The sequence below is a fragment of the Cheilinus undulatus genome, linkage group 1, assembly GCF_018320785.1.
Source record: "Cheilinus undulatus linkage group 1, ASM1832078v1, whole genome shotgun sequence".
In the NCBI taxonomy this organism is placed as follows: domain Eukaryota; kingdom Metazoa; phylum Chordata; class Actinopteri; order Labriformes; family Labridae; genus Cheilinus; species Cheilinus undulatus.
Genome location: NC_054865.1, coordinates 24,741,164 through 24,768,180, shown reverse-complemented (window position 1 = coordinate 24,768,180; position 27,017 = coordinate 24,741,164). Strand labels below are relative to the sequence as shown.

General features: G+C 40.5%; 1 protein-coding gene across 3 annotated transcripts in view; it reads right to left on the bottom strand.

Moving 5' to 3' along the window:
- Positions 1–10,067: 10,067 nt before the first annotated feature.
- Positions 10,068–27,017, bottom strand: part of spata17 (spermatogenesis associated 17) — a 67,821-nt gene continuing 50,871 nt past the window's right edge. For 2 of the 3 annotated variants that reach the window (XM_041792086.1, XM_041792093.1), the window contains exon 10: positions 10,068–10,196. Coding sequence is in view for 1 of the 3 variants with exons in the window: in XM_041792102.1 (XP_041648036.1) it covers positions 10,143–10,196 (54 nt within the window). In the remaining 2 variants the exon portion in view is untranslated. The remainder of the gene's footprint in view (positions 10,197–27,017) is intronic. The other variant, XM_041792102.1, reaches the window with a different exon arrangement.

Genomic DNA, 27,017 nt, shown 5'->3' with positions numbered 1-27,017 from the left:
GCTCTAACACACACATCCTTGTATACATAAATATGGAGTACTAAACTTGTGTACATATGTCATGTTATAAATGCATGATGCTTAGTTATGCACATGTGGACATGTAGCTTGGTTTGCTTTGATGCATGCTAGAAATTGCCATGACAAACAAATGTATTTCGTATATTCATATTATGAGGACATTTTGTCACTCATTAAAATGCACACTTTCTAACTGAGCATAGGACTTTACCACTGCAGATAATTTATGACAAAGTTTAGGCAAATTAAAAAAGAATTAACTCCAAGTTAGTAAATTAGTATGATGTTGCAGTCTTATACAGTTAATTAAGGGTCTAACTCACTATAATAACACATTGGTAATTTGAATAAACAGGTAGTACAGCCTGCAAAGTTTAGCATTTGCAACCCTAACCGTACCCCTCTACAAGTACTTTACAAATGCATCAATAAAGTATTTATAGCTGTGTTCATTAATTACATGTCAACTAATAAGTACTTTAAAATTGATAAGTTAGGTTTCTACTAGAGCTGTTAGCAGTAATGCATTAATCCTGATGTAATTACAGTCCACATTTAGTGCATTATTCATTTATTTATTTAGAATTGCAGGTTTTGTTGTCCCTTTTCAAACTCTTTGGTTAAGCCACTGCAGCATCTCTCATGTAAAACAAACCTACCATGACTCATTTAAGTCTCATTTTACTTAAAAAAATTAACAGACAGTTCAGTGGACAAGTCAAGTCTTTTGCCCTTGTGCTACCCAACATTTCTCTTTTAATTGTTTCCTTATTTCCCTTTCAATGCATAACAAGTTCATTTTTCTGTAGCAAAGTTCATATTGTAATCTTTAATTATCCAAAGTTCCTTATTTTCTTTCAAAATAAAAGCAGGTCTGTAAGTGAATTACCCCTAGTTTAAGACAATACTAATTTAAAGCCTGTCTAAAGTGATTAAAAAAATCTGTATTTAGATTTGTGAAATGACATTCGTGAAAAATGAGGCAGTAGCATCTGCTCTAGAATGGTGGGGGTGCGTCAAGTTGAATGAGCTGAAGCCACGCCCACCCTTGAGAAATAAGATCCCCTCAAATTTAAAAATGCTCCTCATCAGAGCACAGCTGCCTGGCTCTGTGCCAGAGCAGAAAGACATAAGTTTGTGATTCAATTTACTGTTTTCTGGTACAAATCTTTTCCCTTATGATACCGAAAAATTTGGGAAATTTACCTCACAATGAACAAAAACACAGCATGTAGCTGGCTGTTAACTTTCAATGAAGGCAGTGACATCAGCTAACAACAGATTGTATTTTGATGAACTGCTTGGGGATTTCATATCATTTTACTGTTGGGGGAGGTGATTCCCATGAAGTCTAGAAGCCTGGAAAGAGGTGAACAACTTTCTAACAGTCTAAGTCCAAAATTTAGTCATACATAGATCTCAGTGTTTTCACATGTTTAAAGCAGACTTATTCCAACATATCTAGTGTTTTAAGACACAAAGTTTGGTATTTCACTTTACAGGGACTTTAAATGATTGGCCAGATTCCATGTCTGTCATTATGCAGATCCATCTTGCAGTCTGCGATGATAGTGCCTGTTTTGAGAACAGACAGACCAACTGGTGTCATTTGAGGAGAATGAAGTGGTAGCTATGGGCAGGGTTTAATTGTATTGCAAGCCAGTAAACAACTGCCATAATTTAGGTGAAGCTATAATGTCAGTTTCTATCAGAACTGGAACCCAATTCTATTATACAAGAAGAGCAAAGAACTGCACTGAACACTTTTCTAGGCAGAGAAGGTGTTTCTGCTCTTGTTCCAATGGTTTGCAGTAGTTAAGGGCAGGGTTTATTAGCACTGCAAGATGGTATACAATGGCTGTCAACAGAATGATTAGCTTGGATGTAACTACACCAGAAGTTTTATCAGAAATGGACAACATTTCTTGTAAAAAGAAGAAAAAAAACACACTGAAAGCTATTCTTGGCAGAAAAGATGATTTTAATCTTCTCCCGACTGGACTGAGCATGAGTTTGTCTCACCAACTGACTCCACTGAAACTTGGCAATGATAGCGGCTACTGTGTTGAGTTGATCTGAATGTAAAAGTGCCACCCCCCAAAAAAATGGTTAAAGTTATGTTAAATTCTCTGTAATATCATGTCAAATCAAAGGTTTCTATTGTCATTTAGACCAGTATGCCTTAGTGTCTACACACAAACTTAGCTTGAGGTTTGTTTCCTTACTTCGTGAAAGCAATGCCTGCACATGTGTAGTAATGCATGTGTATGTGTGTATTTTTGGCCCCCCCAGGCTCACTCCATCAACCTCCCCTCACCACCAGCTGTCTCTCCTCATTTACATACTCTCTCCTCCCACTAATGGAATTAGCCACAAGCTTCCTGAGGTGGAGCAACATGCAAAAAGACACACACAGACATACAGACACAAATGTGTGTACTGTATGTGTGTATTGACAGAGTACTTGGGTGGTGATGTGTATTTGGGATGAGCTGCGAAGGTCAATCAAAAGGTACACAAAGACAGCACTCTGGCCTAAATGAGTGAAGAACTGAAAACTGTGATGATCAGAAGTTTCCTCCTCCAGAGTACTGTCATGTGTTCAGTTCAGAGGATTTTTGTGATTAATGATGTAATTCAAAAGTCAGGAGGAAAACCACAAATTCCAACAAGTTGATAGTTGAGTCCCAGTCAGACCTAAAACATTTAAGTAATGTGTGGTAGTTACTGGGGATTCACTGAAACATTAGCTGGGTTTCCATTACAGATTTTCATAAAATAAAAGCAATATTTCTTAAATTTTGATTAAGTACAATTGTGCTTTGAATGCGTTTCCATTGAAGAGAGTTTTGGGCATAGGCCTTGCAATTCTCGTAAAATCTCATCTCACATGAATATGCTGCAGGGAAACTTGACACTCAAAACCTGTTGTGTGTTGGTACGGTTTTGGTTACATCTATGGCTGTTGCCTTGATAATTCTGAATAAAAGACCAAGGCAACGGATGATGGTTCAGAGGTAAAGTCCATATGTACGGCAAAAGCTACATATAAGGGTATAAGTATGATGCTAAGAAAAGTCTCGTCTCTTCTTCTGCACACACGTACCGCGCCATGTTGTCTTGGAGTGACGTCATGTGACACCGTACGTCACGACTTGTAAATGTGGAAAAAGTGTTTCCATTACACTTTTGCACATTTACAAGTCACTGTAAAAGTGCGATATATTTCTATATTGAAACACCTGAAAAACCTCCTCATGAAAGCGTAAAAACTTTTTAGCGATATTTTTTTATTTTTTAATTTTTTTTAGCAATAGTGGTTTTTCGAAATTCAGGTGTTTCCATTACCAATTTTTTATTGCGCCATTTAGATATTGCGCATTTCCAAGTGTTATGGAAACCCAGCTATTGTTTTAGCATTGGTATCAGTCAATATTGGCCCTGTTGACAAAGACAAATAATCTAACATAAACCAGTGTGAAATGGTGTCTATATTACAACATATGGCCAATTCATCTAGCAGCCGTACTAAGGATATTCTCTTGAATAACTCATTATATACAGTATATTATAATAGTACTCTGTCTTGTAGTTAGACAAACAGCTACAGACAATTCTGTTGAAAATAGAGCGATGTCGTTTCCTGCTATTTGTGAATTCATCACACCCCACACTGTGCCACTAATTTCTTTAAACTGCAATGACTGGCTTACAGTTGATAAAAACCTAAATTCAGTATCACATGAATTTAGAAGATTGTAAAAAAGGTCAATACAGCAAACTAATGGTGTCACACTAATCAGCTTAACTCAAAACACCTGCAAAGGTTTGTGAAATTGAACATAGTCTCTTCGTTTCAGTGGCCTATACAATCATTGGGAAGACTGGTCCAGTGGCAATGGTTGCATTAGCAAGCCACTCCTGACCAAGAGACAACAGTAGAGGCAAGGCAAGTTTATGTGCACATTTCAGCAACACGACAATTCAAAGTGCTTCACACTGACATCAAAAACACAGTGGCAAAGGGGAAAAGACACTGATCAGAAAGATTTCAGAAATAAAAACTTGATCAAAACAGCCAGTAAAACCCACAAATGATTAAAACAAAGATCACTAACCTGGGCTAAGACTAAAAGAATTGGTCCAAAGATGAAAGTACATTTTGCATTTAATTTGGAAATCAAGGTCCCAGAGTCTAGAGGAGGATTAGAGAGGCACAGAATCCAAGATGCTCGAAGTCCAGTGTAAAGTTTCCACTGTCAAAAATCATGTCATCTGCTGGTGTTGGTCCACTGTGTTTTCTCAAGTCCAAAGTCAAAGCAGCTGTTTACCAGGGTGTTTTTAAAGCCCTTCGTGCTTCCCTCTGCTGAAAAGCTTTATGGAGATGCTAATTTCATTTTACAGCAGGATTTGGCATGTGCCAAATGTACCAAAAGCTGGTTAAATTACATGATATTGCTGTGCATGATTTGCCAGAAAACTCCCCCGACCTGGACCCCATAGAGAATCTATGAGGCATTGTCAAGAGGAAGATGAGAAACACCAGACCATAAAGCACAGACACGCTGAAGGATGCTATCAAAGCAATCTGGGCTTCCATGACTCTTCAGCAGTGCCACAGACTGATCGCCTCCTTGCCACACTATACTGATGCAGTTATTCATGCAAAAGAAGTCCCAACCAATTATTGAGTGCATATAAGTGAACATACTTTTCAGAAGGCCAATATATCTGTATTAAATATCCTTTTTTATACTTATTTAATATTCTACTTTTTGAGATACTGTAAGCCAAAAACATAAAAATGTAAATAATTAAAGACTTTAAAAGTTTCACTCTATGTATAATGAATCATTGTAATATTTGAGTATCACTTTTTGAATTGAGCTACTGGAATACATTTCCATGGTATTCTAATTTATTCAGATGCACCTATAGTAAAAAAGTGGGTTTTCATGGTATGCCTCATTTAAAATCTTTGCCAATTAAAAAAACTGGATCTGCATCATCAAGGGAAACCTCACTGTAGTTCCTGACATAAATCTTAAACATGTGTGGCTATTTTATATATTAAATATACTAGATATTTCAAGGTTGAGTCCATGAGTCTTACAGCTATTTAGGGTCTTTTGCATGGGAACCAAAAAAGACTTAATAATCTAGTCCACCATCAACACTAATTTGGGACCAATGAGGGATTTTCCTGTGACTTCCAATAGCAGGGCTTCCACTGAAAATGTTCTCTCCATTAAGCTACATTAGAAGTGTTTCAGACCCAAGTTGAATACTTTTTCCCCACCTCTCCTCACCATGACCTTGAGAAAGTTTCCTAGGTCTTAGTCAGTGACCTCCTACGGCCTTTTTTCCTCCTTCTCTTTTCTGTCCCCGCTGCCTCTCTCCGCCGATGGTGCTCTGTTTCCTTTTGTTTTGTCCTCCATCACTCTGTCAGCAGGTCCCGTCCATCAATACACAGCTGTCAGTCACTGGAGTGACAATTGGCAGCTGTCGATAGCGCGAAGAGGTCCGCCAGTCTGTATACAGGCCTCAACTCCCAAAATACAATCAGCTGCCAATACATAAACACACCCACGAGTACATGCACGGCTCGACATGCACAGAAGCACAAAACACACACACAGACACACGCTTTATTCTCTCTACATCCTCATCACACACCATCATCGCTGACACAGGAAAATTTTGTCCGGTGGCAACGAGATCAGATCAGATGAGGAAACAAAGAAGCACCTTCTGACTGTTCTATCTTTGGCAGCGCACACACTCACAGCCTCTGTCTTACCGATGAAGGTCTTTGACTCAGACTGGAGTCACTGACACATGGCTCCCTCTACTGGAGACCTGTAAGACCTTTGACAATGACATCTGGTCCCTGGTAACACTGTAACACATTAACATTCATTAATTGATTCAATCATCCATCTATTCATTTCATCACTCCTCCCCCTCTCTCCTTTCCTTTTCCATCATTCTATCAAACTCTTCCTTCTCTCCTTCCCCGTTTCTCCTATCATTCATTATAGCCTAAATTTGGCTTCCCCCAGTTTATCTCTCTGGCATTACATTCATGTTGTTTCCCTCAATGTGTGTTTGGTTTTCTTTTTCATAGCCTTGATGGTGTTTGTAATTAGTGTGATGAGTAAAGGTTTAACCTTCCTGGTTTAACACAAGAAATATCTGACTCTTAAAACAGCTTTACTTAGAAACCGAATCTTCTGAATACCAAGTCGTGAACTCAAAATTCATTTGATGACAGCAAGTGAAGCAAGTTAAAGATATATTTTCTATTCAGTCACAACACTTAAAAGTTTTTTTAAGTGATATGACTATTTTGCTTTTGCTGTGTGGGGCAGCCATGGCTAAGTAGGTAGAGTCGGCCGTCTTTCAACCAGAAGGTTGTGGGTTCAGTAACTTCTGCTAACTAGGGGTGTAACGAGACACTTATCTCACGAGACGAGACAAGATTTGGGTCCACGAGACACAAGACGAGACGAGATTTTACACTTTTTTTTTTAATTTTGGAAAGTAGAAAATATGTCACGGCTGAATGTCATAATGGTGAAACATACAGGTCTATTCAGAAATATTTAAACTAACTCCTCTGGCACTGAAAAGGCTATCAATTAGGGCTGTCAATAGATTACATTTTTTTTTTTTGCCGGGAGGCAAGTCCTAAGCCTGCTCTTGACTCTGGTATCAAACACCTGGCCCAGCAGTGGCTGGTGGAGGGTTGGCACTCTGCTGCTGGTGTGTGGTAGGGGTGGCACTTGAGGCCTGTCACATGACATGACACAGTGCTGCAGCACCAGTGTAGTTTGAGCTTCAGAGCAATATGTAAGTTATCACTTGAGGCTACATTGAAGCTATATCAGCTGGTGCAACACCTACAATTTTAGAGTTTAACTCTGTAAAAAGATAGAACTTAGGTTGACTGAATTTACACATATAGCTGCACCAGCTATGTGGATGGGGATTTTATTTATTTATGTGACATTCAACCTCAAAACAGAATTATGGCCTTATAATAGCATTTAAGATTAAAACTCTAAGAATGACGCTAAGAACTTTGGCTGCTTTGTGAATGTGGTCGATTTCCTGTCGCAGTCTAAACTGGGGGTTTGTTAAAACTTCAGCTTTAAGTTGTATGGGAAAACTACTGATCAGTTTATGGAAGCAATTTTATATCACTACATCTATAAAGCAAACATCAAATGAAAACATTTCTGTTGCACAAACCAAAAGAAGTGCCAGCAGCGGACCTCTGTGAAGAACTAACATTTCAAAGGAAAGAGAAACGAGCAGACAAACAGAACATACTGACAGGAATTGGTTGGGGAAAATGCCAGCCTGTCTGCTTTCTCTTTTTTACCCACATGGCGTCCATCCGGATGAGAAATGTGATTACAAATGAGAGTGTGAGTGAGAGAGTGGAGTGCCACAGCTGGCATAGCATCTGGCTTGGCATATCGTTGCCCGGCCTCACCCGCTGCCTGTGCGCTCTAATGTGGCTGTCGACAAGCCCATTAAGAAACCATTACTAAATGCTCTGTCTCTGCTTCTCTTCCACGCCTTATAGCACAGGCCCGGGGGAATGCCAGCAACACAGAGGAGGGAAGAGAGAGAAGATGGAGAGAACATAAAGAGAGATGGAATCGGGTAGAGGTAGGAAGAGATGGTTGATTTAATAATAATTCTTTTGTAACATGTCACTGTGTATGAGACTGAAGTTATGGAGAGCTTGCTTCACATTTTCAGGAGCTGGAGAGACACCATGGCAACAAACTTTATATCGTTTTATTTGAAGTTTTCATCCATATATATCAGGGCTTGAGTCCATTAACATATTTTTTAACAGGCCCATAGCCTTAGTTTCAGAGTGTTTCTCATTGGTCTTCAGAAAGTTATTTTCTGCTTGCCTCAGTCGTGACCATTAGGCCTGCTTTAAATTGATATATGTGCTTCATATTTTTATTTGTTTTAAAAAGGAAATCACAAAGAAGACATTGACTTAAGTTGTACAAGCAACAGCTCTTGAAATGGAAGTGAACCTTCGAAAAGATGAGACTAATGTGTTTCTCCTCCTCTGCTGTGTTTTTGACAAAGCTGGTATCAGCTGTTCCTTGATTTTGATTGGTCAGTGAGGTAGAGGTGACATCAACAAAAGTGGAGCAGACGGTGTGTTCGCCTCAAAAAGCAGTGCAAAAAACTGATTATGACATTAATGATTACAAGCCTTAATTGGTCCATTGTGTTAAAGCGTAATACCTGTAAGTGTGATTCAGCTCCCTGGGAAAAAATCCCTGATACACTGACATGGAGATTCAATTCTGAGACTTGGACTTAGTCCACATGTAGGTGAACTGGAGTTTTTTTTCTCATCTCTATTCAAAAATAACCCTGTCAACATGCAGCATTAAAAGAATACTCTTCATCTACATAAAGACGCAAAAACACACTTAGCAAAGAGCACACCATGCCAGCAGTAGTCCAACCTTTACTATGTAGGTGAAAGAGCTTGCTCACAGACAGAAATTATGTCTTTGATGTAAAAATTCTCCTGCTGCTTCTTTGTAATGCTCATTTCATTTTCAAAGTTGTCCCATCAAACTTAACCAATTTTATCCAAACTGCCAATGGTGGCGTCCTGTTGTGTCTTTTGAGTGTTTAATTAAGTGGCACTGAGTTTCATAGTAAATTCAGGCATCTCTGTTGATTAACATAGTGGGAGAGCAACGGTCCAGTTAGCACAAGTTTAAGTTTAGCTATGTCTGCTCTTCCTATGGAAACAAAAATCATAACATAGAACACCAATGACATCAAACAGAGGAGAAACTGGAGCACATTGTGACATTACAGGTAACACCTGTGTCTCCACATTAGAACGGCGAATGGAGTTTCTAAAAATCTTCACCTTGGAAGGAGTTTTCAAAAAGGTGCATTTCCAGTGACCAAAAATGCTGTTTTTGTGTGTAAGGGGGGTCAAAATGCATATAAAAGCTCTATTTTCTGAAATACCGGTCTATGTATGGACACGGCCATAGTTTGTAAAGTTCACAGTTAGCCATGCTGTCACTCCTGCACTGCTCTGTGTGCATTGGCACAAATTCCAAACTACATCACTGAGATTTGATCTGCAAAGTGGAAAATGACTTGGCCTATTGTGGGTGACACAACAAATCAGCCAGCTGTAGTTGCAACAAATATCTGATCTTAAAATTTTGACTCTTAAAACAACTTTTCAAATCAGGTCAGTAAGGTTGGGTATGGGGGCATATGCCGTTTCGGCACTTCACCGCATCAACCTTGGTCCTGTACTGCTCTCTTCTCCTGATGGAGAATTCTACAGGCCCATGCCCCGTCTCTCCAGGTATCCTCCCAGCTGCCCCCTGGGTCCTGGGCCCCCGGGATGCAGTGAGCTGGGTCAGGACTGGGAAAGTGCCAGGTGCCTGTAAAAGTGCAGCTGCCGTTCCCATTTCAAGCAGCTGACCCTTCCCATCTCTCTTCTGAGCATGTCAGCATTAAACACACAGTGTTGCCAACTGATATCTGTTTAGAAAATTTGGACTTACATTGTTACATTGTTTATAATAAATGAGAGGAAATTTAATCATTGATTGTGTTTCATGCTGCATGCTCATGTTGATATTTTACTGCTGCTGTTCAGATTATACACTTAATAATAGTGTTTCTCTCGAATAAACTTGGCTGATCAAAAGAGTTGGCCCCACAGATCATTTTTCCATGATCTGTTGCTGATTAGAGAGGGCAATGAGTATCTTAAATATTCTTATTCTGACAGAACTTTTCACAGGTACACATTCTTTTTTATCGTAAAAGCTCATCAGTTAAGACCTTCTTCTGTCAAATTTCCCCTCAGTAACTTCAATCTACACACATTACGAACAAAAAAGATATTAAAAAAATTCTGAAATTATTTTTCTTAAAAAAAAGAGGCACCATGAGGCAACTTACATGGCTGACACATTAAACATGAACACATCAGGCACTAAAGAAGGTGAATAATGAGTGCAGCATGGTCTTTATTTGTACTTCCCTTCATTTTCTCAAGCCAGGAGAAGATGTGTCGGCAGATAAAGCTTCCTTCAAGTACAGACCTCATGTGAGATGTTGTAGGTTTTAAGCATTGTCTTGAATGTCTGGAAAAGAGGAGAGGAGGTGAAGAGTGAAAGGATAGGGAGAAATATAACATCAGAGGAGAAAAAAGAAAAAGGAAAGACAAAAGTATCAAAGTTTAAACATGTGGGAAAATGATTTAACCCAAGCACCAGTGATCACCCTATTAAACTTACACAAGGCAACAAGGGGGTAAAGAGTATATTAGGTAAAAGTTTTGTGTAACTTTCATTTATACTGGATTTCACCATGGCTATGCATCTCCTTGAATAATTTCCATTTTGTGGGAACAATCCAAGTAATCTAAATAATCAACTGAATGTAAGAAGATGACTTTTGAAATATATTATCACATGAAAATAACCAGAAAACAAAAATGTGATCTTTCCCTGACTTTTATGAATGAGAATGAGGGTGGAGATAAATTTATTATGAATCATAAATATACTCAAAATGACTGCATCCAACTTCCTGTTCTGTATATGTTTGGTTATCTGTATACAGACTGTGTTGTAGTAATTATGTGTGTGAGGCAGTGAATTTCTCTTTTCATGAGTGACTGTGACATGTTTCTGATTGGGCCATGAAGCCTCCATACAGTTAGAAAGCATGTACACCACAGCCCCCCTCCCAAAACAACACACATACTCATATGAGCACAAAACTGGGTGAGGAGAATTTTACTGAAAGGAAAACTATGTAACGTGTCTTCTACCACACATGTGCGTATGTTTGTGCATCTATGCCGGCTGCTGGAACTAAGGGGGGCTCTTAATCATGGTTGTAACAGGCAACATTACCGGCAGCAGCAGACTAATGATGAATGCCTGAGTCTCCGTGCAAACCCTGACCTCCTTTTCTGCTGTGATGCACAAAAAAAATCACTAATACATGTTTTTGTGTTGAAACTTGCATTTTAGCATCTTGAGTGTGTTCTAACTCATACTTCTTATCAAAAAACACCAAAGAAGCAAAGATATCAAACAAATAAAAAGCTCTAATACACACAGACACAAACAGAATGATACAGTGCTTATAAAAAAGTATCTCCCCAGGATGTTTCACCCTTTTATTGATTTTATAGATCAATCATGGTCAATATAATTTGGCTTTTTGACAAAAAAAAATTACAAAAACCTCTTCAATGTCAAAGTGAAAACAGATTTCTACAAAGTAATGTCGATCGCATAAAAATATGTAAAAATATGCGTCTGCATAAATATTCACCCCCTTCAAGTCAGTATTTAGTAGAAGCACCTTTGGCTGCCAACACAGCACTGAGTCTGTGCAATTTTACTCCATACTTGATTGCAAAACTGCTCAAGCTATGTCAGGTTGCATGGGAATCAGGCATGAACGGCTCTTTTCATGTGACCATGAACAGGTCTGGGCTTTAACTTGACCACTCCAGAAAATTCACCTCGTTGTTTTTAAACCATTTCTGTGGAGCTTTCTCTGTATGCTTTGAGTCATTGTCTTGCAAAAAATTAACTTCTCCCAAGCCTTGATTGTCTTGCAGAGTAAACAAGATTGTCCTCCAGGATTTTCCTATATTGTGCTGCATTCATTTCACCCTCTACCTTTACAAGCATTTCAGTGCCGGCTGCCATCCTCACAGCATGATGCTGCCACCACTGTGCTTCACAGTGGGGATGGTGTGTTTGTGGTGATGTACAGTGTTTGGTGTTCAACAATTTTTGCGTCTATTCTGATGACCAAAAAGGACCATTTTGTTCTAAAATAACTTTCTTCTTCATTTTGGTCTAAAATAACTTTCTTCCACTTCCCACATGCTTTTTGGCAAACTCTACTTGAGATTAATCTGAGTTTTCTTCAACAGTGGCCTTCTCTTTGCCAGCCTCCAATAAAGCTTTGACTGGTGAAGAACTCGGGCAACAGTTGTTGTATGCAGAGTCTCTCCCATCTCAGCTGCTGAAGCTTGTAATTCTTTCAGGGTAGTCATAGGTGTCTTGGTGGCCTCTCTCACTAGTCTCCTTCATGCATGGTCACTCAGTTGTTGCTGACGGCCTGATCTAAACGGATTTACACAATTTTCATATTCCTTCTTTTTCTTGATGATAGGTTTAACTGAACTCTGGTGGATGTGAAATGCCTAGGATTTTTTTGTATCCATCCCCTGATTTAAACTTTTCAATAACCTTTTCTCTGAGTTGCTTGGGGTTTTCTTTTGTCTTCATTGTGTAATGGTAGCCAGGAATACTGATTAACCAGTGACTGTAACTTTCAGATACAGGTGTCTTTATACTACAAACAACTGAGACACATTCACTGCATTCAGGTTATCCCCATTTCACTAATTGTGAGACTACTAGCACCAATTGATTGGACCGCTGATGAATCAGGTCAGTCACTTCAAAGAGGGCTAATATCTATAAAATCACTTCTTTTACATTCCAAATTTTTATTTAATTGACATTACTTTGTAAAAATCTGTTTTCCATTTGGCATTTAAGAGATTTTGTGTCAAAAACGCCACATAATATTGGCTGTGATTGTTTTATAAAATCAAATTAAAGGGTAAAACAGCTAAGGGGATAAATATTGTTTATAGACACTGTGCATGAAGATATCTGAGTAACTGGATATACAATGGCACTATAAAGATATAGTGCAGGATTAATGTTGTATTCACTGCTATTTTGTGCTCATTTCACAACTTTTTCCCTTGTAATATCTGCAGTCATCTATTATCATGCTGTGAACTTCTTCTTATTGTCGTATCAATATTTTTTCCCTCTTCCAGTGCACAGAATGTTGTATTTTATGTTTGTGTATAGAGGTGAAAAATACCTGTTCAACCTGTTCACAAATTTCATACATGTTTAGATTACCTGAGCTATGTGATTTTCCAAAAAAAAAAACCAAATCATTCTCTTCTAAAGCTCTGAGCTAGAGGATGAGAGACCAAAAAAAAAAAAAAAAACTGGCATATAAACCAGTGACAGGAAGAGAGAGCTGAGAGGAGAAAGAGAAGGGGGGATATTAGAGTTTTAAATGAAATGTAAATGAGAGTGAAAGAGCTGGAAAACCAGAAATAAAAGAGAAAAAGAGGGAGCAGGAGACGAGAGACAGATGGTTAAAAAGGAGGAATAAATGAGAGAGATTTTTGCAACACAGAGAGTGAGTAGTTATAAACGAGTGTAAAGTTTTGATGAAGGACAAACTAATGTCAGGGACTGGGGCGGTTCGGGCTTCCTGCTCCCCGGCTACCACATGTGATCCCGCCTGTCACTCACACTCCATCGCCATGACAATCATCGTAATGCCGACGCCTGGGGGCGGGGACAAGCCTGTCCTTGTAACAAACAGAACCCCTCTGCAGTCTGACGCCAGCAACTGCTGAGAAGATCTCACACAAACGCACAAACATGCACACACGCACACAGAATCATCACACGGTGAAGCCACAGGAATAAAAACTCTCGCACAAAAAAGTTGAAGCTAATTCCAGTTTATAATCAGCAGCAGTTTTTGAGAAAGTTGATGTGATTTGTGAAGTTACTGCCAGTGAATGCAGAACGTGCAGCATGATTTATCAGACACATTTACTGTGTAACATGCATCATGCGGTTAACAGAGGGACTAGATTTGTGGGTTTTCAGATGTGCATTAATTGTAGGCATTCATACAGAGCATGCAAGTTTGTGATTGGTGTGTTAACATATCACATGTGTGTTAGGGAGAGGAGCGAGATGGAGATGGAGACAGTGAGCTAGTCTTTGTGTGTTTTTGTGTGTGTGTTAGCCATGGGGTAGGGAGCAGGGACTTGTCAAGCTGAGGAAGAGATGGCAAACTGGATGGTGATGCCAGCGCTGTGTGACAGCTTCTTCACACACATATGCACACACTCACACGCACACCCATACACACATGCTGTAACCCCCCCAAACCTACCCTAGCCCGCACCGTAGAGCTGTGAAAGCTGGGACGCAGAAAGAAAACGAGACTGGTGGAGCCTCCTTTTAACTTGAGGCTGATTAGTGTGTGAGAGAGCGAGGGTTTGTGTGTGTGTGTGGGAGGGAGATGGCTTGCTTGGGGGACGGGTTCAAAGTGTCACATCAATTTCTGGCTGTGCTGTTTCTGAAAGAGGCTAACCCCACTGCCACTTACACTTAGCACAACAGTGAACAGCATACTCGTAGACAGGGCACATATACACAACACACACACGCAGACATACACAGAAATGCAGGCACGCATAGTTATACAATTTCTAGAGTTGTCAAATTACAAATCCTTCACAAACTTTGTCATTTTGAATTGCTGTTGTATTACATGTCATTAAACAAGTTATCATGATCTGCCAGTGTTTATGGTGACTTTCACATAATGGGGAACATTTGCAGCACAATCAACACTGATTATGCTGTAATTAATCATACATTTTAAATATTACCATTTACTTGCAGTTTGGTTTGAGATAAAAGACGTTCATGTATTTCTTTTTACTTTATTTAACATCTCAGCTTAGTTTTAATGGTTTATAAATGACAAAATCTTAATTTCCTGAGCAATAATATCCATAAACTCCTAAACTTAATCAGTGACATCAGGTACAAAATAACTTCTGCTGCAAAGTAAACTTTGGCCGTTTGCCTTGAAGCCCCTCATCATCAACAATGTTTATGGTCTGCAGTCTTTGGCGAGCCATTTAGTGATTGATTAGTTAAGTGAGTTGTTTTGTTGACACATTTATGTCTGCTGCACTTCTCAAGTCTAGCTCAATGACCACGGCATGATCCCATATTGATATAAGTGTCTATGCATACACACAACTTTGGTTTTAAACTTTCCTTTGGCAGCTTTTTAAATCTTAATTTGTCGTTAAGCAGACCTGGGCCTGTCTTCTCCCATATCACTGCTGGCTGTGTTTGCCTTGCCTGACACCTACTCACCCCCAGGCACATAAACATCAGTGCAGGAAGATGACGGGAGGAAGTTGTTGTCAGTCTTGGTCATTTGATTAAACTGAATTTTTATTTTTTTAATGCATCAGGGATTCCAGATTAATCATGAGCATTGATGCCTTAACATCAACAGCCCTAGTCTAAAGTCAAATAAATATACTCTTTACATCAACTTTTCATTGCAACATTAAAACAACATCACATCAAAATAGTGCGAAGTTCTCGAATGTGGCTAATGGTAGCAGTGATAGCACCGCAGGCCTTCTATCCTTTTGCAGATTAACATTCACATTCCTGAGCTGAATATATCACTAAATGATTCAGTTATAAGTGAGTACAGCCTGGCACAGCGTCTGGACAACTTTTTCCCAATTTTCTAGGTCAAAATAGTGCTAAACCATGCTGTCTCTGCAATCGGTGCACATTGGTGCTCTGGCAGTTAGCAGTTTCTTATATGAGAGTAAAGAGCATTGTGGTCGCAAGGCCATGGTCATTATGAACTATAACAGCAGACGCTATTGTGTGCCTGATATGGAAAAAATGTTATATTTTGTTTAACTGTCTCGTAATGCTTGGGCAGACAACAAAGGCATCCAAATTCAACTGTTCAGCCAGCTAACTGCAGCCATCCGTAGTATAAATCTCAACACATCTGCACACATGTATTGTTAGGTTTGATGTCCTTTTCCGGATATCTATCAAAGCCTTCTTCTGAAATTGTATTTTGGAGGGTTGCTCCACTGTTCCTCTGAGTCTAGAGCACAAGCAGCCAACTGAGGGGAGGTTGCCGGTTAAAAACCCCCAGGGGTGACCTGGCCAGGGCCCCAGACCACTTTAACCACTCGTCTCCATTAACAGGCTCCCAGATATCATTATGCTCCCAAGGGAGCAGGCGTGCTCTAACCAACCATTTACCCTCTCTCCTCTATTTCTCTCGTCTCTCCCCCTCTCTGCCATCATGTTACTCAATGAAAAAAGACAGCGAGGAGAAAAAATATGAGATTGATTTATTTGCTTCAGTGTTCTTTGGGATGGAGTCCTCTCCCTCTCTTTCTCCCCATTTTTTCTCTCTCTCTTTCTCTGCAAACTGAAACCAATTAGCGAGCAGAGCACTTGTAGCGGGGAATGTAGGGCAAGCGAGGAGTAATAAAAAAGTATTGACTTTTCTGTGACTGTACGCGGCGTGAAAGGGGTGCCGCGGCCTTGTCCGACATGAAAGGAGCTCCATTAATTTCACTTATTTCACCCAGGCCCCTGTCAGGAGGCCCTAATGCGTCCCAGGCGCACTTCTCACATGCAGGCACTCAGACAGCGCAAACGGAGCTCCAGCCTGGTTACCAAATGAGTTTACATTATATATCAGAGCAGGAGAGAGAGGGAGGAGGGCAAGAGAAAGGAGTAATTTCTAATTCTCTGGTTGAGATACAAAGTGAGGCCTTTCATACGTAGCTAAGTTTGCCTCAGCCTCACCTCTTCCTCCTTTGCCTTATTCTGTTTCTTGTTGTGCATCAAAGGAAGTTCACAGTCACAGAAAAATGACTTATGGTATCAAGACATGATCTCAGCATATCAATATTCTAGTAGGACAGTAAAAAACAACAAATGGACAACATACATGATGGTTTTAATTCATCATTTTCATGTGAACTCACTCATAGAACTGCCCACCAGGTGGGCAAGATGGCGTCCTACCACAGTATGCTCAGAAGAGTTGCCAGTCTCAGTTGCTACCTCCTTGTTTAAACTAGTGGTATCTCATATTTTAAATTTATTTTTGGGCTTTTATGTCTTTACTCAAATAGGACAGTAGACAGTAGGAAACCGGGGAGAGAGAGTGTGGACAATGGCATGAGGAAAAGGAGCCACAGGCTACTTCTGAACCCAGGCTGCTCACTTCGAGGAAGAGTACATTGGGCACACAGACATAACCACCAGGCTGCCACCACCCCAACAGTTTTATTCTTTATTTTTCACACAATTATGGTTCTATTGAATGCACTAACCGATGAGAAGACAGGGGTGGGTTGTACTTTGACAGAATCATGTCTAAAACTGGGCACACACTACAAGATATCCGTGCCAATTTTCCAACTCTCTTCCAACCAAAGTTTAAGACCTGATTAAAGGACAGTTCTAAATATTTTCTTGTCAGATTATCCTGTGATGCGTGGTTTGTTAAGAGTGATTTTTTCCTACTCTGATCCGCTTGGAGGATGATCAGGCACTCTGATTTGAGATTATAAATATTTAACATTTTCAATATTTACACTCAGAAATCCTGTTGTGTGGGTTAAAAACTGAGAACAGCTGATCAAGAACAAGCAGAATTGTTACATGGAACAGAGGAATAGATCTGACAGAAGAAGGAACAACGAAAACACAGCCATGGCAACAACAGTAAAGGTGAAGCATAAAGTTTAGATCAACGTCAGAAATAGAGGATCAACTTTTTGATTTGTAATAACAAAACAAGTGTTTTACAACATGTACTGTAAAACACACCATGAACAAACTTAAAAGGGAGGGAACTGGACTGAATTTGCTACCACATTGGATGGATTGCTGGTTGGATGTATCTGGTAGCTAACAGCTAGGCACATTAGCTTGTTTACTAGAAAGTTGCATTTATTTAATTTCTTTTAAAAATCTTTTAGTGTGTGGCATGTTTGATACATTTTATTTATAAAGCGCTTTTCAAAACTCAAAGACACTGTACAAAACTTAAAGGACATTACATACCAAAGAAATCAAAAGACCCTATAACAGCTAAACAGACAACAAGCAAACAACAAGCAATCAAAAAAGCAGATAATCAAGCAGCAAGAGACAATACAACAGAATCAAACATTAAAATCCAGTCTAAAAAGGTGAGTTTTGAGCAGGGATTATAATGTGGAAGAGTCCGCACAGTCTTGGATATGGTTAGGGAGTGGGTTCCAGAGGGAGCGGGCGGCTATGGAGATGGCTCTCTCTGCCCCAGGTTCAGTGCTTGGTTCTTATGGGTGAAGAGAGGAGATTGAGGTTTGAAGAGCGGAGGTTACAGGATAGGATTTGATGGTGTAGGAGGTCAGTAAGGTAAGGAGGGGCCTGTTGGTTCAGGGTTTTACGGGTGAGGAGAAGGATTTTTAATTGGATGTGGTAGAGGACAGGGAGCCAGTGGAAGTTTTGAAGGATGGGGGTGATGTGGTCATGGGAGCAGGTATGGGTGAGGAGGTGTGCTGCAGAGTTCTGGATGTACTGGAGTTTATTGAGGACTGTTGAGGATGTGCCATAAAGAATGCTATCGCAGTAATCTAGTCTGGATGTGATGAAAGCATGGATAAGAGTTTCAGCTGCAGGGAAGGAGAGTAGAGGACGGATGCGGGCTATGTTTTTTAGGTGAAAGAAGGCAGTTTTTTGTGAGCTGGGTGACGTGCTGATGAAAGGAGAGGTGACTGTCAAAAATGATACCAAGGGGAGGGAGATAGAGTAAAAGAGTCAAATTGGAGGCTGAAGTTGTGGATGGGTTTGGTGACTAATTTGGGGCCAATGATCATAAGTTCAGATTTATTGTAATTTAGAGAAAGGAAATTGTTGTTCATCCAGGTTTTTATTTCAGAGAGGCAGTTGGTTAATGTGGAGTGTGTGTCTGAGGTGATGGAGGTGGTGGAGATGTACAGTTGGATGTCATCAGTGTAGCGGTGAAAATTAAGTCCAGTGGCGGTGGATGATATGACCGTGGGGGAGCAAGTAGATAATGAATAGGAGGGGTCCAAGCACCGAACCTTGGGGGACACCTTGTATCGGGGGGGCGGCGAAGAAGGAGCAGTTGTTAATGTGAATGAATTGTTGTCTGTCCATGAGGTATGATCGGATCCAGGATAGTGCAGTACCGGTGATGTGGAGTGAATGTTCCAAGAGAGAGAGGAGGATGGAGTGCTTGATGGTGTCAAATGCAGCTGTAAGGTCCAGGAGGATGAGGATGTTGATTGGACCAGAGTCTGAAGAGAGGAGGAGGAGGTTTAAAAAAATAACCTAGAAAGGACACTGTTGATTAACAATGTCGGAGCTGCCATTGTCCCCTTACCCCTAAAACCCACTGTATCCATGTGTACAGCAATCTTTGTATACCATGATTTTGCTTTGTCTGTTAGCATGCACCAGTGCATACTGGGTCTGATTCTGAAGTGCAGTGCAGCCAAGAATAGGAGAGTCAACAACTTCATGATGCATTACTTTGCCTTTCTGATGCTGATTTAGTGTTCATCTGCTTCCTGTTTTGGCTTAATGTTGATGCAGTGATGGGATAAACAATTGTCGGTCTGTACCTGGGGCTTTATTTTGAAACTGACCAAATGCTCTGTGTGCTTTTACATCTGGCCACCTGTTTGGGCTGATGTGGTCTGATCAGCTTGACACGTGCTAGGAGTTAAAAATATACTCAGCGTGTATCTTTAGTGGAGCAAAACAGAGTGGGGCTTGTAGCACGTGCTGACTAAAGTCTCGATTACCCACAGTGAGCAGCTTGGACAGAAAGCTGTGTAGTCAGACTGCATGGAAACTTGGAGTTAGGGTTTAAAAGAACAGTCTTTTCCTAACCTGCAATTTCCACATAGGCTGACTGCGGTGCACACCGAAGTGCTGCAGGTTTACCCTGACCAAAGGAGAGCGACCTCCCCCACTGGAAGCAAGTTTAGAGTGCTGTGCTGTGGCATGCAGCCCTGATCAGCGGGCAGAGATCATGGGAGAACTGCAAGTTCACACAGGAATAGTATGTCAACAGCGGACTATTTTACCTTTTGGGGTTAATTTATCATCCTCTCTGGTTTAAGTCGATGATATTATTGCCTTCACCACTGGATGAGTACATTAGGAAGTTAAGAGGTTAATGTTTGCTTAAAGGATCTGTGATTTTGTAAAATTCTTTGGCTAAATGTCCTCAAAAGTTAACTTTTCCTTGACAATGGCGCCGTCGTAGCTCTGTGGCCCACTGACCTCTCGGTGACCCTTTGCTCTCGCTGCAGGATGAGACGTAATGTTGATATAGTGATGATTTGTGACCAAGAATCCGTGCATTGTGTTGTATTTTGAAAGAACCGGATATTCTAAGCTTGTGACTTCCTTTTTGGTGCTTTCTGATCGATGGGTACTGACGTGGTTTGGCAGCGGCCGGCGCTGAAAATAGACCTGCAGGGTATCTCGAACGAAGCGGAGCAAAGTGGCTCCCCAAGCACGTGCCGTTGCTGGTCTGGAGTGACGCCTGTGGAATTGCTCTGATAGATTAGAGAGGGAGTGATTTGCTCCACAGTATGATTTGCCGGAAGATCGCGGCGCGGTCGCTTTATGTGGAAATTGGAGGAAATTCTACCATAAGACACTGTGTTAACTTGAGCAAATTCTGCCTTTAAAATTACAATACTGCCCCAAAACACGAACTGAAAGTGTCAGCTGACAGTGAGCCTGATATTTAGATAGCTTGACCTAGAAAAGCTTGCTAATTAGCAATCATCAGTGCTTTGATGTTGAATTTCCTTTCACATCAAAAGAAGACACAAAAGAAGATCTGGCATCAAAACGTTCTCCAGCTTTTCTGCGGACATAAACACGACCATGCTGACGGAAGAGTTCAAACTTGGACTCGTCCGTCCAGAGTACCTTCTTCCAGTCATCAACAGTCCAGTGTTTGTGCTCCCTGGCAAATCTGAGGCATTTCTGGATGTTTGCAGGCCTCAATAACGGCTTCTTAGCAGCTATTCTTCCCTTTAAGCCTTGTTCCGTCAGTCATCTGCTTACGGTCATTCTGGCTGGTCATTCAGACTTTCTCAGACTCTGAAGAAATAATAATGTGTTTTACTTTTTTTCAGTTTTTTTGTGAATCAGTGAATTTGAAAATTCATGGATAACAATAATAATTATATTTTAGCATTAAAAATATCATTTTGGTTAAAATGCTTCTACATATTGGTGTATTAACCATTGCAGAAACATAAAAAATAATTACCACTACAAGTAATTACCAATGCTGTTAATTTAGGGCAGCTGTGGCATAAACCTTACTTTGGGTGATGGTCTAATAAATCTGCTAAGCACTGTTTGTCCCTCTGTAATGATGTGCTTTAGAATAATTTGTTTTGTCCTGTCTCTTTGCTCAGTTATGTTTTCTTCCATCTGGAGTCTAAACTGCAACAGTTTTCATTAAACAGCTTATTTAAGTCAAAGAACTTAGTAATAAAAGCCTCCAAAAACTTTTCTAAACCTGCTCTTGGGGTTTGTTTACTATCATGCAGTAAATTTCATTTACCTGGAGTTTTGGCAAAGTTGCGTTTGTGTGTGCAAGCCTGTTTGCACAAGCAAATGCATGTGTGTGTATGGCAATGTGCCCGATGAGTGTCTGTGTGTGCGTGGAAAAGAGCGAAGAGTGAGAGGCTATCTGCAGACAGAAACTAATCAGTGTGGGCGAGATAAGAAAGCTGCCTTTATGGTGTATGGTAATCAGCCCCCCCTCGGCCTGCCACCGCCATGCATAATCACCACGACTTATTCACATGATTGATGAAATATGCGTCTGTGAAATCTGAGCTGCTTTTGTTATCATCCTGTTTTCCCCCTCACCCCCCTTCCTTTTTCTCTCAATCTTTTTTTGTCTTGTTCAATCTCTCAGTCTCTCTAAATATCTCTTCCCCTGCTCTGCAGTGGCCGAAGATGCTTGGAACCATGTACAAACAAGAAATTACACACACAGCATGGGGCCCCTCTTCAAACTATGTCCATGCACACACACTACACATGCTTCTCTCTCATCAGGTCCTAATATGATGCACAAGTTCTGCATGAGAAATGAAATGCCATCTGAAGAGGAATATGAAGAAAGAACGAAGGAAGAAGAAAGGAGATAAGGGTGGAAGCCACAAGAAAATGAGAAGATGAATTAATTGTTCATTCCTGCAGAGAGGAGAGTTGGTTGGATTAGAAAGGATGAGAGAAAAGGGAGAGATGATGGAGAGATAGATGGAATTAGATAGAAAGATGCTTCAGAGAGTTCTTGTCATTGATAGCCAAAATCATAATGGAACAGATGCAGAATTCACAACTAATGCACTGAAAGAAACAATGAAAGAAAAAGTAGATGCATGTCCAGACGAGGACACTACAGCCATGAACCTGAGCTTGCAGCATTTTTATAGTTGTCTCAAAGCCCTTTCACACCACAGGCCACACTTACCCGTCAATTCCATCCATACACATTCACATGCCACTGATGCAGCAATGGAAGTCATCTGGGGTAAAGTCTCGTGCCCAAGGACATCGGCATGTGACTGCAGGAGTTGGGGATTGAACCCCTGACCTTCTGGTATAGTCTTGCAATAAATGCAAGAATCTGAGGCTACAGTTTCTCTGTTTCTGTACACAGTGTCAACAAGGTACTTACAGTTTTATTAAGCAGCATTATTCAGAACAGAAGTTAACCAAACCGGCCCTTTTCCTGTTGCCACAATTATATCTGCTATTCTCCTATAGGCTGTTGCGGTCACATGATCCTGATGACACACAAATGCCAGATGGATGGCAAGAAGTGAAAGACAGTGGTCAGGAATCAATGGGAACAGCAGAGAGGTAGAAAATTAATCCCTTAAAACATAAAAACACAAATAACAGCTAGAAAATTATATTTTTTTAATCAAAATGTTTATTCAACCCACTGAAATCCAAAAAAAAAAAAAAAATCTTTTTTTAGTTCTTTTTTTTTTTTAGTTCTTTTTCAAAGGCTCTGCCCTTTCCCAAACACCTTGTATGAGAAGTGCCAGGTTAACTTTTTACCAAAAACTGATCTTACCAATGGTTTAACTGATGTATATTTAGTTAGATCAGGGTTTACCTTGCCAACCCATTCAGAACTGCAGACAAGCAGTCCAGACTACCTTGTGTAAAGGGACCATGCATGGGTGCTGTCTGACACCACCCATCCAGGCTTTAGACGGAGGCTCTCCATGTCTTCTCTATAAGCATTTTATACTTTTTTGCCTAAATGTGTCACTACTTTCAGGACACATAAGTAGCTTAAGACTTTTTTTTGCAATTCGAATGGTTGACACAGTTGTATACGGCGTATTCTCAGTGTAAAACGGCATTTTGATAGGACTTCTCTATGTCCCTAATCTGGAGTTCTTCACTGTAACATGCATTATATGCAAACAATATTAATCAGCTTTGGTAAAGTAGAGAATATACAGCCTCAGTAGTTATGGACCTTCTTAGTGCAATAGCAAGAAGATTTGGGTACTAATCCAAAATTGTCTTTTCCTTTTGTTTTCTTGCCTATCCTCTCCTACTACTACAAGGACACACATTTGAATCCAAGCAAACCTGAATCAGATTTCTTCCTGAAAGGTGATGTAGGGTGATTCAACCAAGTTCTAAGCTGTCAGATAAATTAAATGGGTGCTGACTTAGCTACTGGATCAATATGTAGTGTGAATGTGGCCTTTTTATTGTTTACCCTGTGACTGTTTTATAAGCTTCTAAATTCAAATATACTCAAGAAGGCCATTAGATTACATGTCATTGTGTTTTTGAAACCAAACAATGTTCAAACCAACACAGCTGCTTGAGTTCTTGAGTTCTTGAGTTCGTCTCAGAAGGTTAAAATGGACCTAACATGTAGGTCTTAACCTGTTATACAATTTATGAAAGTAGTAGAAGAGACAAAGCTTTGGAAAAGGACTGGAACTCTGTCTGATTTGGGCAGAGTACGTACTGGGGGAAGGTGGAGACTCAGGGTAAGATTAAGACTGGGGCTGAGGCTGGTGAATTAAGGCCCCCAGCCTCAGGGTGCTATTACACATCTATAATGAGAAACGGAGACGAGGGGGGCTTGTCTTTGCACCTCGGCACACCTTAGATTAAATATGCACAATTCCCATGCAAAGCGGGCAAGAAACAGCCGGGACCAGCATCGCTGTCTAATCCCCCGTGCTGGAGTTGTTTCAGCCAGGGTTAACAGGCTCATCAGTCAACACAGGCTGCTTAGCACGGGACATCAAGGCCATTTGCAGATTTAAGTGTTTGTGATTGCTTCCCCTTCCAGATCCCACCAACCCCCATACATGCTGCTTATGCTGGCTAGTGAGCATATAAGCCTGCAATGAGACACAGGCATGCATACATATCAACCATCTAATAGCATATAAAGGACAAATCTTTACATACACATTAAAGGGGACATATTATGCAAAAACCACTTTTTCAGGCTTTTCTAACAAAAATATGTGCCCCTGGCCTGTCCACAATCCTCTCAAATACCAGAAAAATCCTCTTCCACTCTCTCTTGCTCCACCTTTTAGAAAATGTGTGCTAAAAAAAGAGATTTTACCCTCATGATGTCACATGGGGAGTAAGCACCCACCCCCAGGTTTGGTTGGCCCTCCCCACTTAGAAGAAAGTTCCACGCTCCTCTCCTGATAAGCTCCCTGACCCCGCCAGCTGAGATGCCGGATAGCTCAGTGGGTTGCCCTGTTGACTTTTGTCTAGGAGATCGATTGTTCAAATCCCAGTCAGGTCCTCAACTTTAGGTAAAAGTGTCTGTAACACTGTTACACCAGGAGTGCCACATCCACTTCCTGAGAGGGGTGTGTCAGGGGTGGAGTCAAACAGCTAATTACCATTAAAAGCCACAGACCCAGAAACAGTTTGTCCTGAGAAGGGCTAAAACAGAGGGGGTTTTAGACATGCAAAAATCCAATACTGGAGTGGTTTGTCAGCAAAATCTTCACAGTCATGTTTTGGGGACCTCTGAGAACAATATAAACTTGTCTTAAAAGGGTAAAATATGTCCCCTTTAATAGGCAGACAGTCAAACAGACACAGACAGACCCAAAGACCCACAGACAGATAGAAAGGCAGACAGAAACATTAAAGATGTGTAGCTACAAGAAAAAAGGGAACATTTTTACATTTTTTTGAAACATTTTAAGGTAAGGCTGGCAAAACACTGGACCATTTATATTTATTTACAATTTCAGGACAGGTGGCCTGAAACCAATCCACAACCAATGAGAGCAAACAGACCGGGTAGCATAAAGGCCAGCTCAGGCAACACAAATTCAGTCAGATTCTGGCCCAACTGAAACGTTGCAGCTTTTTATCAAACCTCTGGCCAGTTTTTCATGTTGGGATCAACACTCTTGTAGTGTGACATAGTGAACGACGCATCCAAGACACAAGACTAGCATGCCAGAATTTCTCTTGCAATGTCATCTAGTTTGACACCCTGACCTGATGCCAACAACGTGAAGCCTGACACCTACCAATAGGAGAGCATTTGCTCCTTATCTTTACATTGTCAAGTACAAGCCCTGTTTAGCCTATTGAGTAGGCTTAAAGACCTTGTCAAGTGAAATCCAAAGTTTTTGTCTTAACACACTAGATACTGTATGTTGGAATATGGTTGCCGTGAACATGTGAAAATACTGAATACGGAATACGGAATTCTGGATTTACCATGTTAGAACATTTTTCACCTCTCTCCTGGCTGGGTTTAATTTGGGTGGGGCAAATACGTGGTGATTGTGATGTCATGAGCCCACAGTGATTGGCCCGCCCCTCAAACACTACAATATAAAATCCCAGAGTGGTTCATCTCAGTACAGTCTGTTGGAGAGAGGATAAAAAAAACTTATTCTATTTCCATTTTACTGATTATCAGTATCTGAAAGATGTTTTATTTGATAAGTAACCTGATTCTCTTCTGTCATCTGTCTGTGCCTCTTGACCTCTTAAAACGTGTCAAAATGTCAAGATCTTGTCTTGGTCACGTGATACCTGTAAATTAACCCCACAAGTTAGCTGAGCTGAATAAAAAACAGACACTTTTCTGGTGTAATTTTCTCCAATCATCCCTCAATGGGACCGTCTCATTGCAGAGAAACAGGCCTAGGGTTCCCACTTATTCGGCGTTATGGTGAGTTGTATTTTTTCTGCACTTTCTGTTTTTGCATCATTGTATTTTGGCATATTTATCCCCCACACATTGAGGGCTGGTCATCGATAATGTTGTCTTTCATGAAACTGGTCCATGGCACAAGAAAGGTTGGGGACTGCTGATTTAGTGTGTGATTTGATATTTAAAATCAGTTGAAAGTGTCCTATGTCTGTGTTTTTTCCTGCTTTTTAAAATCACTAAGATTTGAAACTTGTCTAGAGTGTGGCGGACAATAGAGTTAAGAGCTTAAAAAGGATTCTGAAGAGAGAAACAGAAGACGTAAAATACAAGAGGAAACAGTCAAGGTACGAGGATAAAAACAACTCCACCGCCTCCTATTAGAAAATGTATTCTACTGCCAGCAAAACACATGCAAGCCTACGTATGTGTTCTGCTGTATTCTCTGTCTCTGGCTTCACAGCAACTTCATCACATTCAATTTGCATTTCACAGCCAGCGTTGACTTCTATCATCAACACACTGCTATTTGAGAGAGCTGTCATGTTCCTCAACTATGTCCATGTGTATTATGTACTCAGCTATTTGATAGGACACACACATCCACACATGTACACACGTTCACAACCCAGTCTGTGAGGAAAAGCAGTGGGGGGCATTAAAAAGTTGCAACCAGGTACTGCAGATAAAGAAGTTGAGAAATAGAGAACAAGTGTGTGAATAAACAAGGCAGCAAGGGGAAGAGAGAGTGATGGCAGGAGATAGAGATAGGCAGTGATTATACCACACTACATACTGTATGCTTCACTGGAGCATATCTTCACAGGGACAGGCGGTCCATTAAAAGCACAGACGTCCTTATCCTGCTTGTCTGGCTGCTTTCTCTTACATCCATGTACACACGCAGAAGACACTACCTAAATAAACCTGAAAGCAATCCAATCTTGACTTCACATCAGAATTACCATAAAGACAATGTTTATTTTATACAGTAGATATCT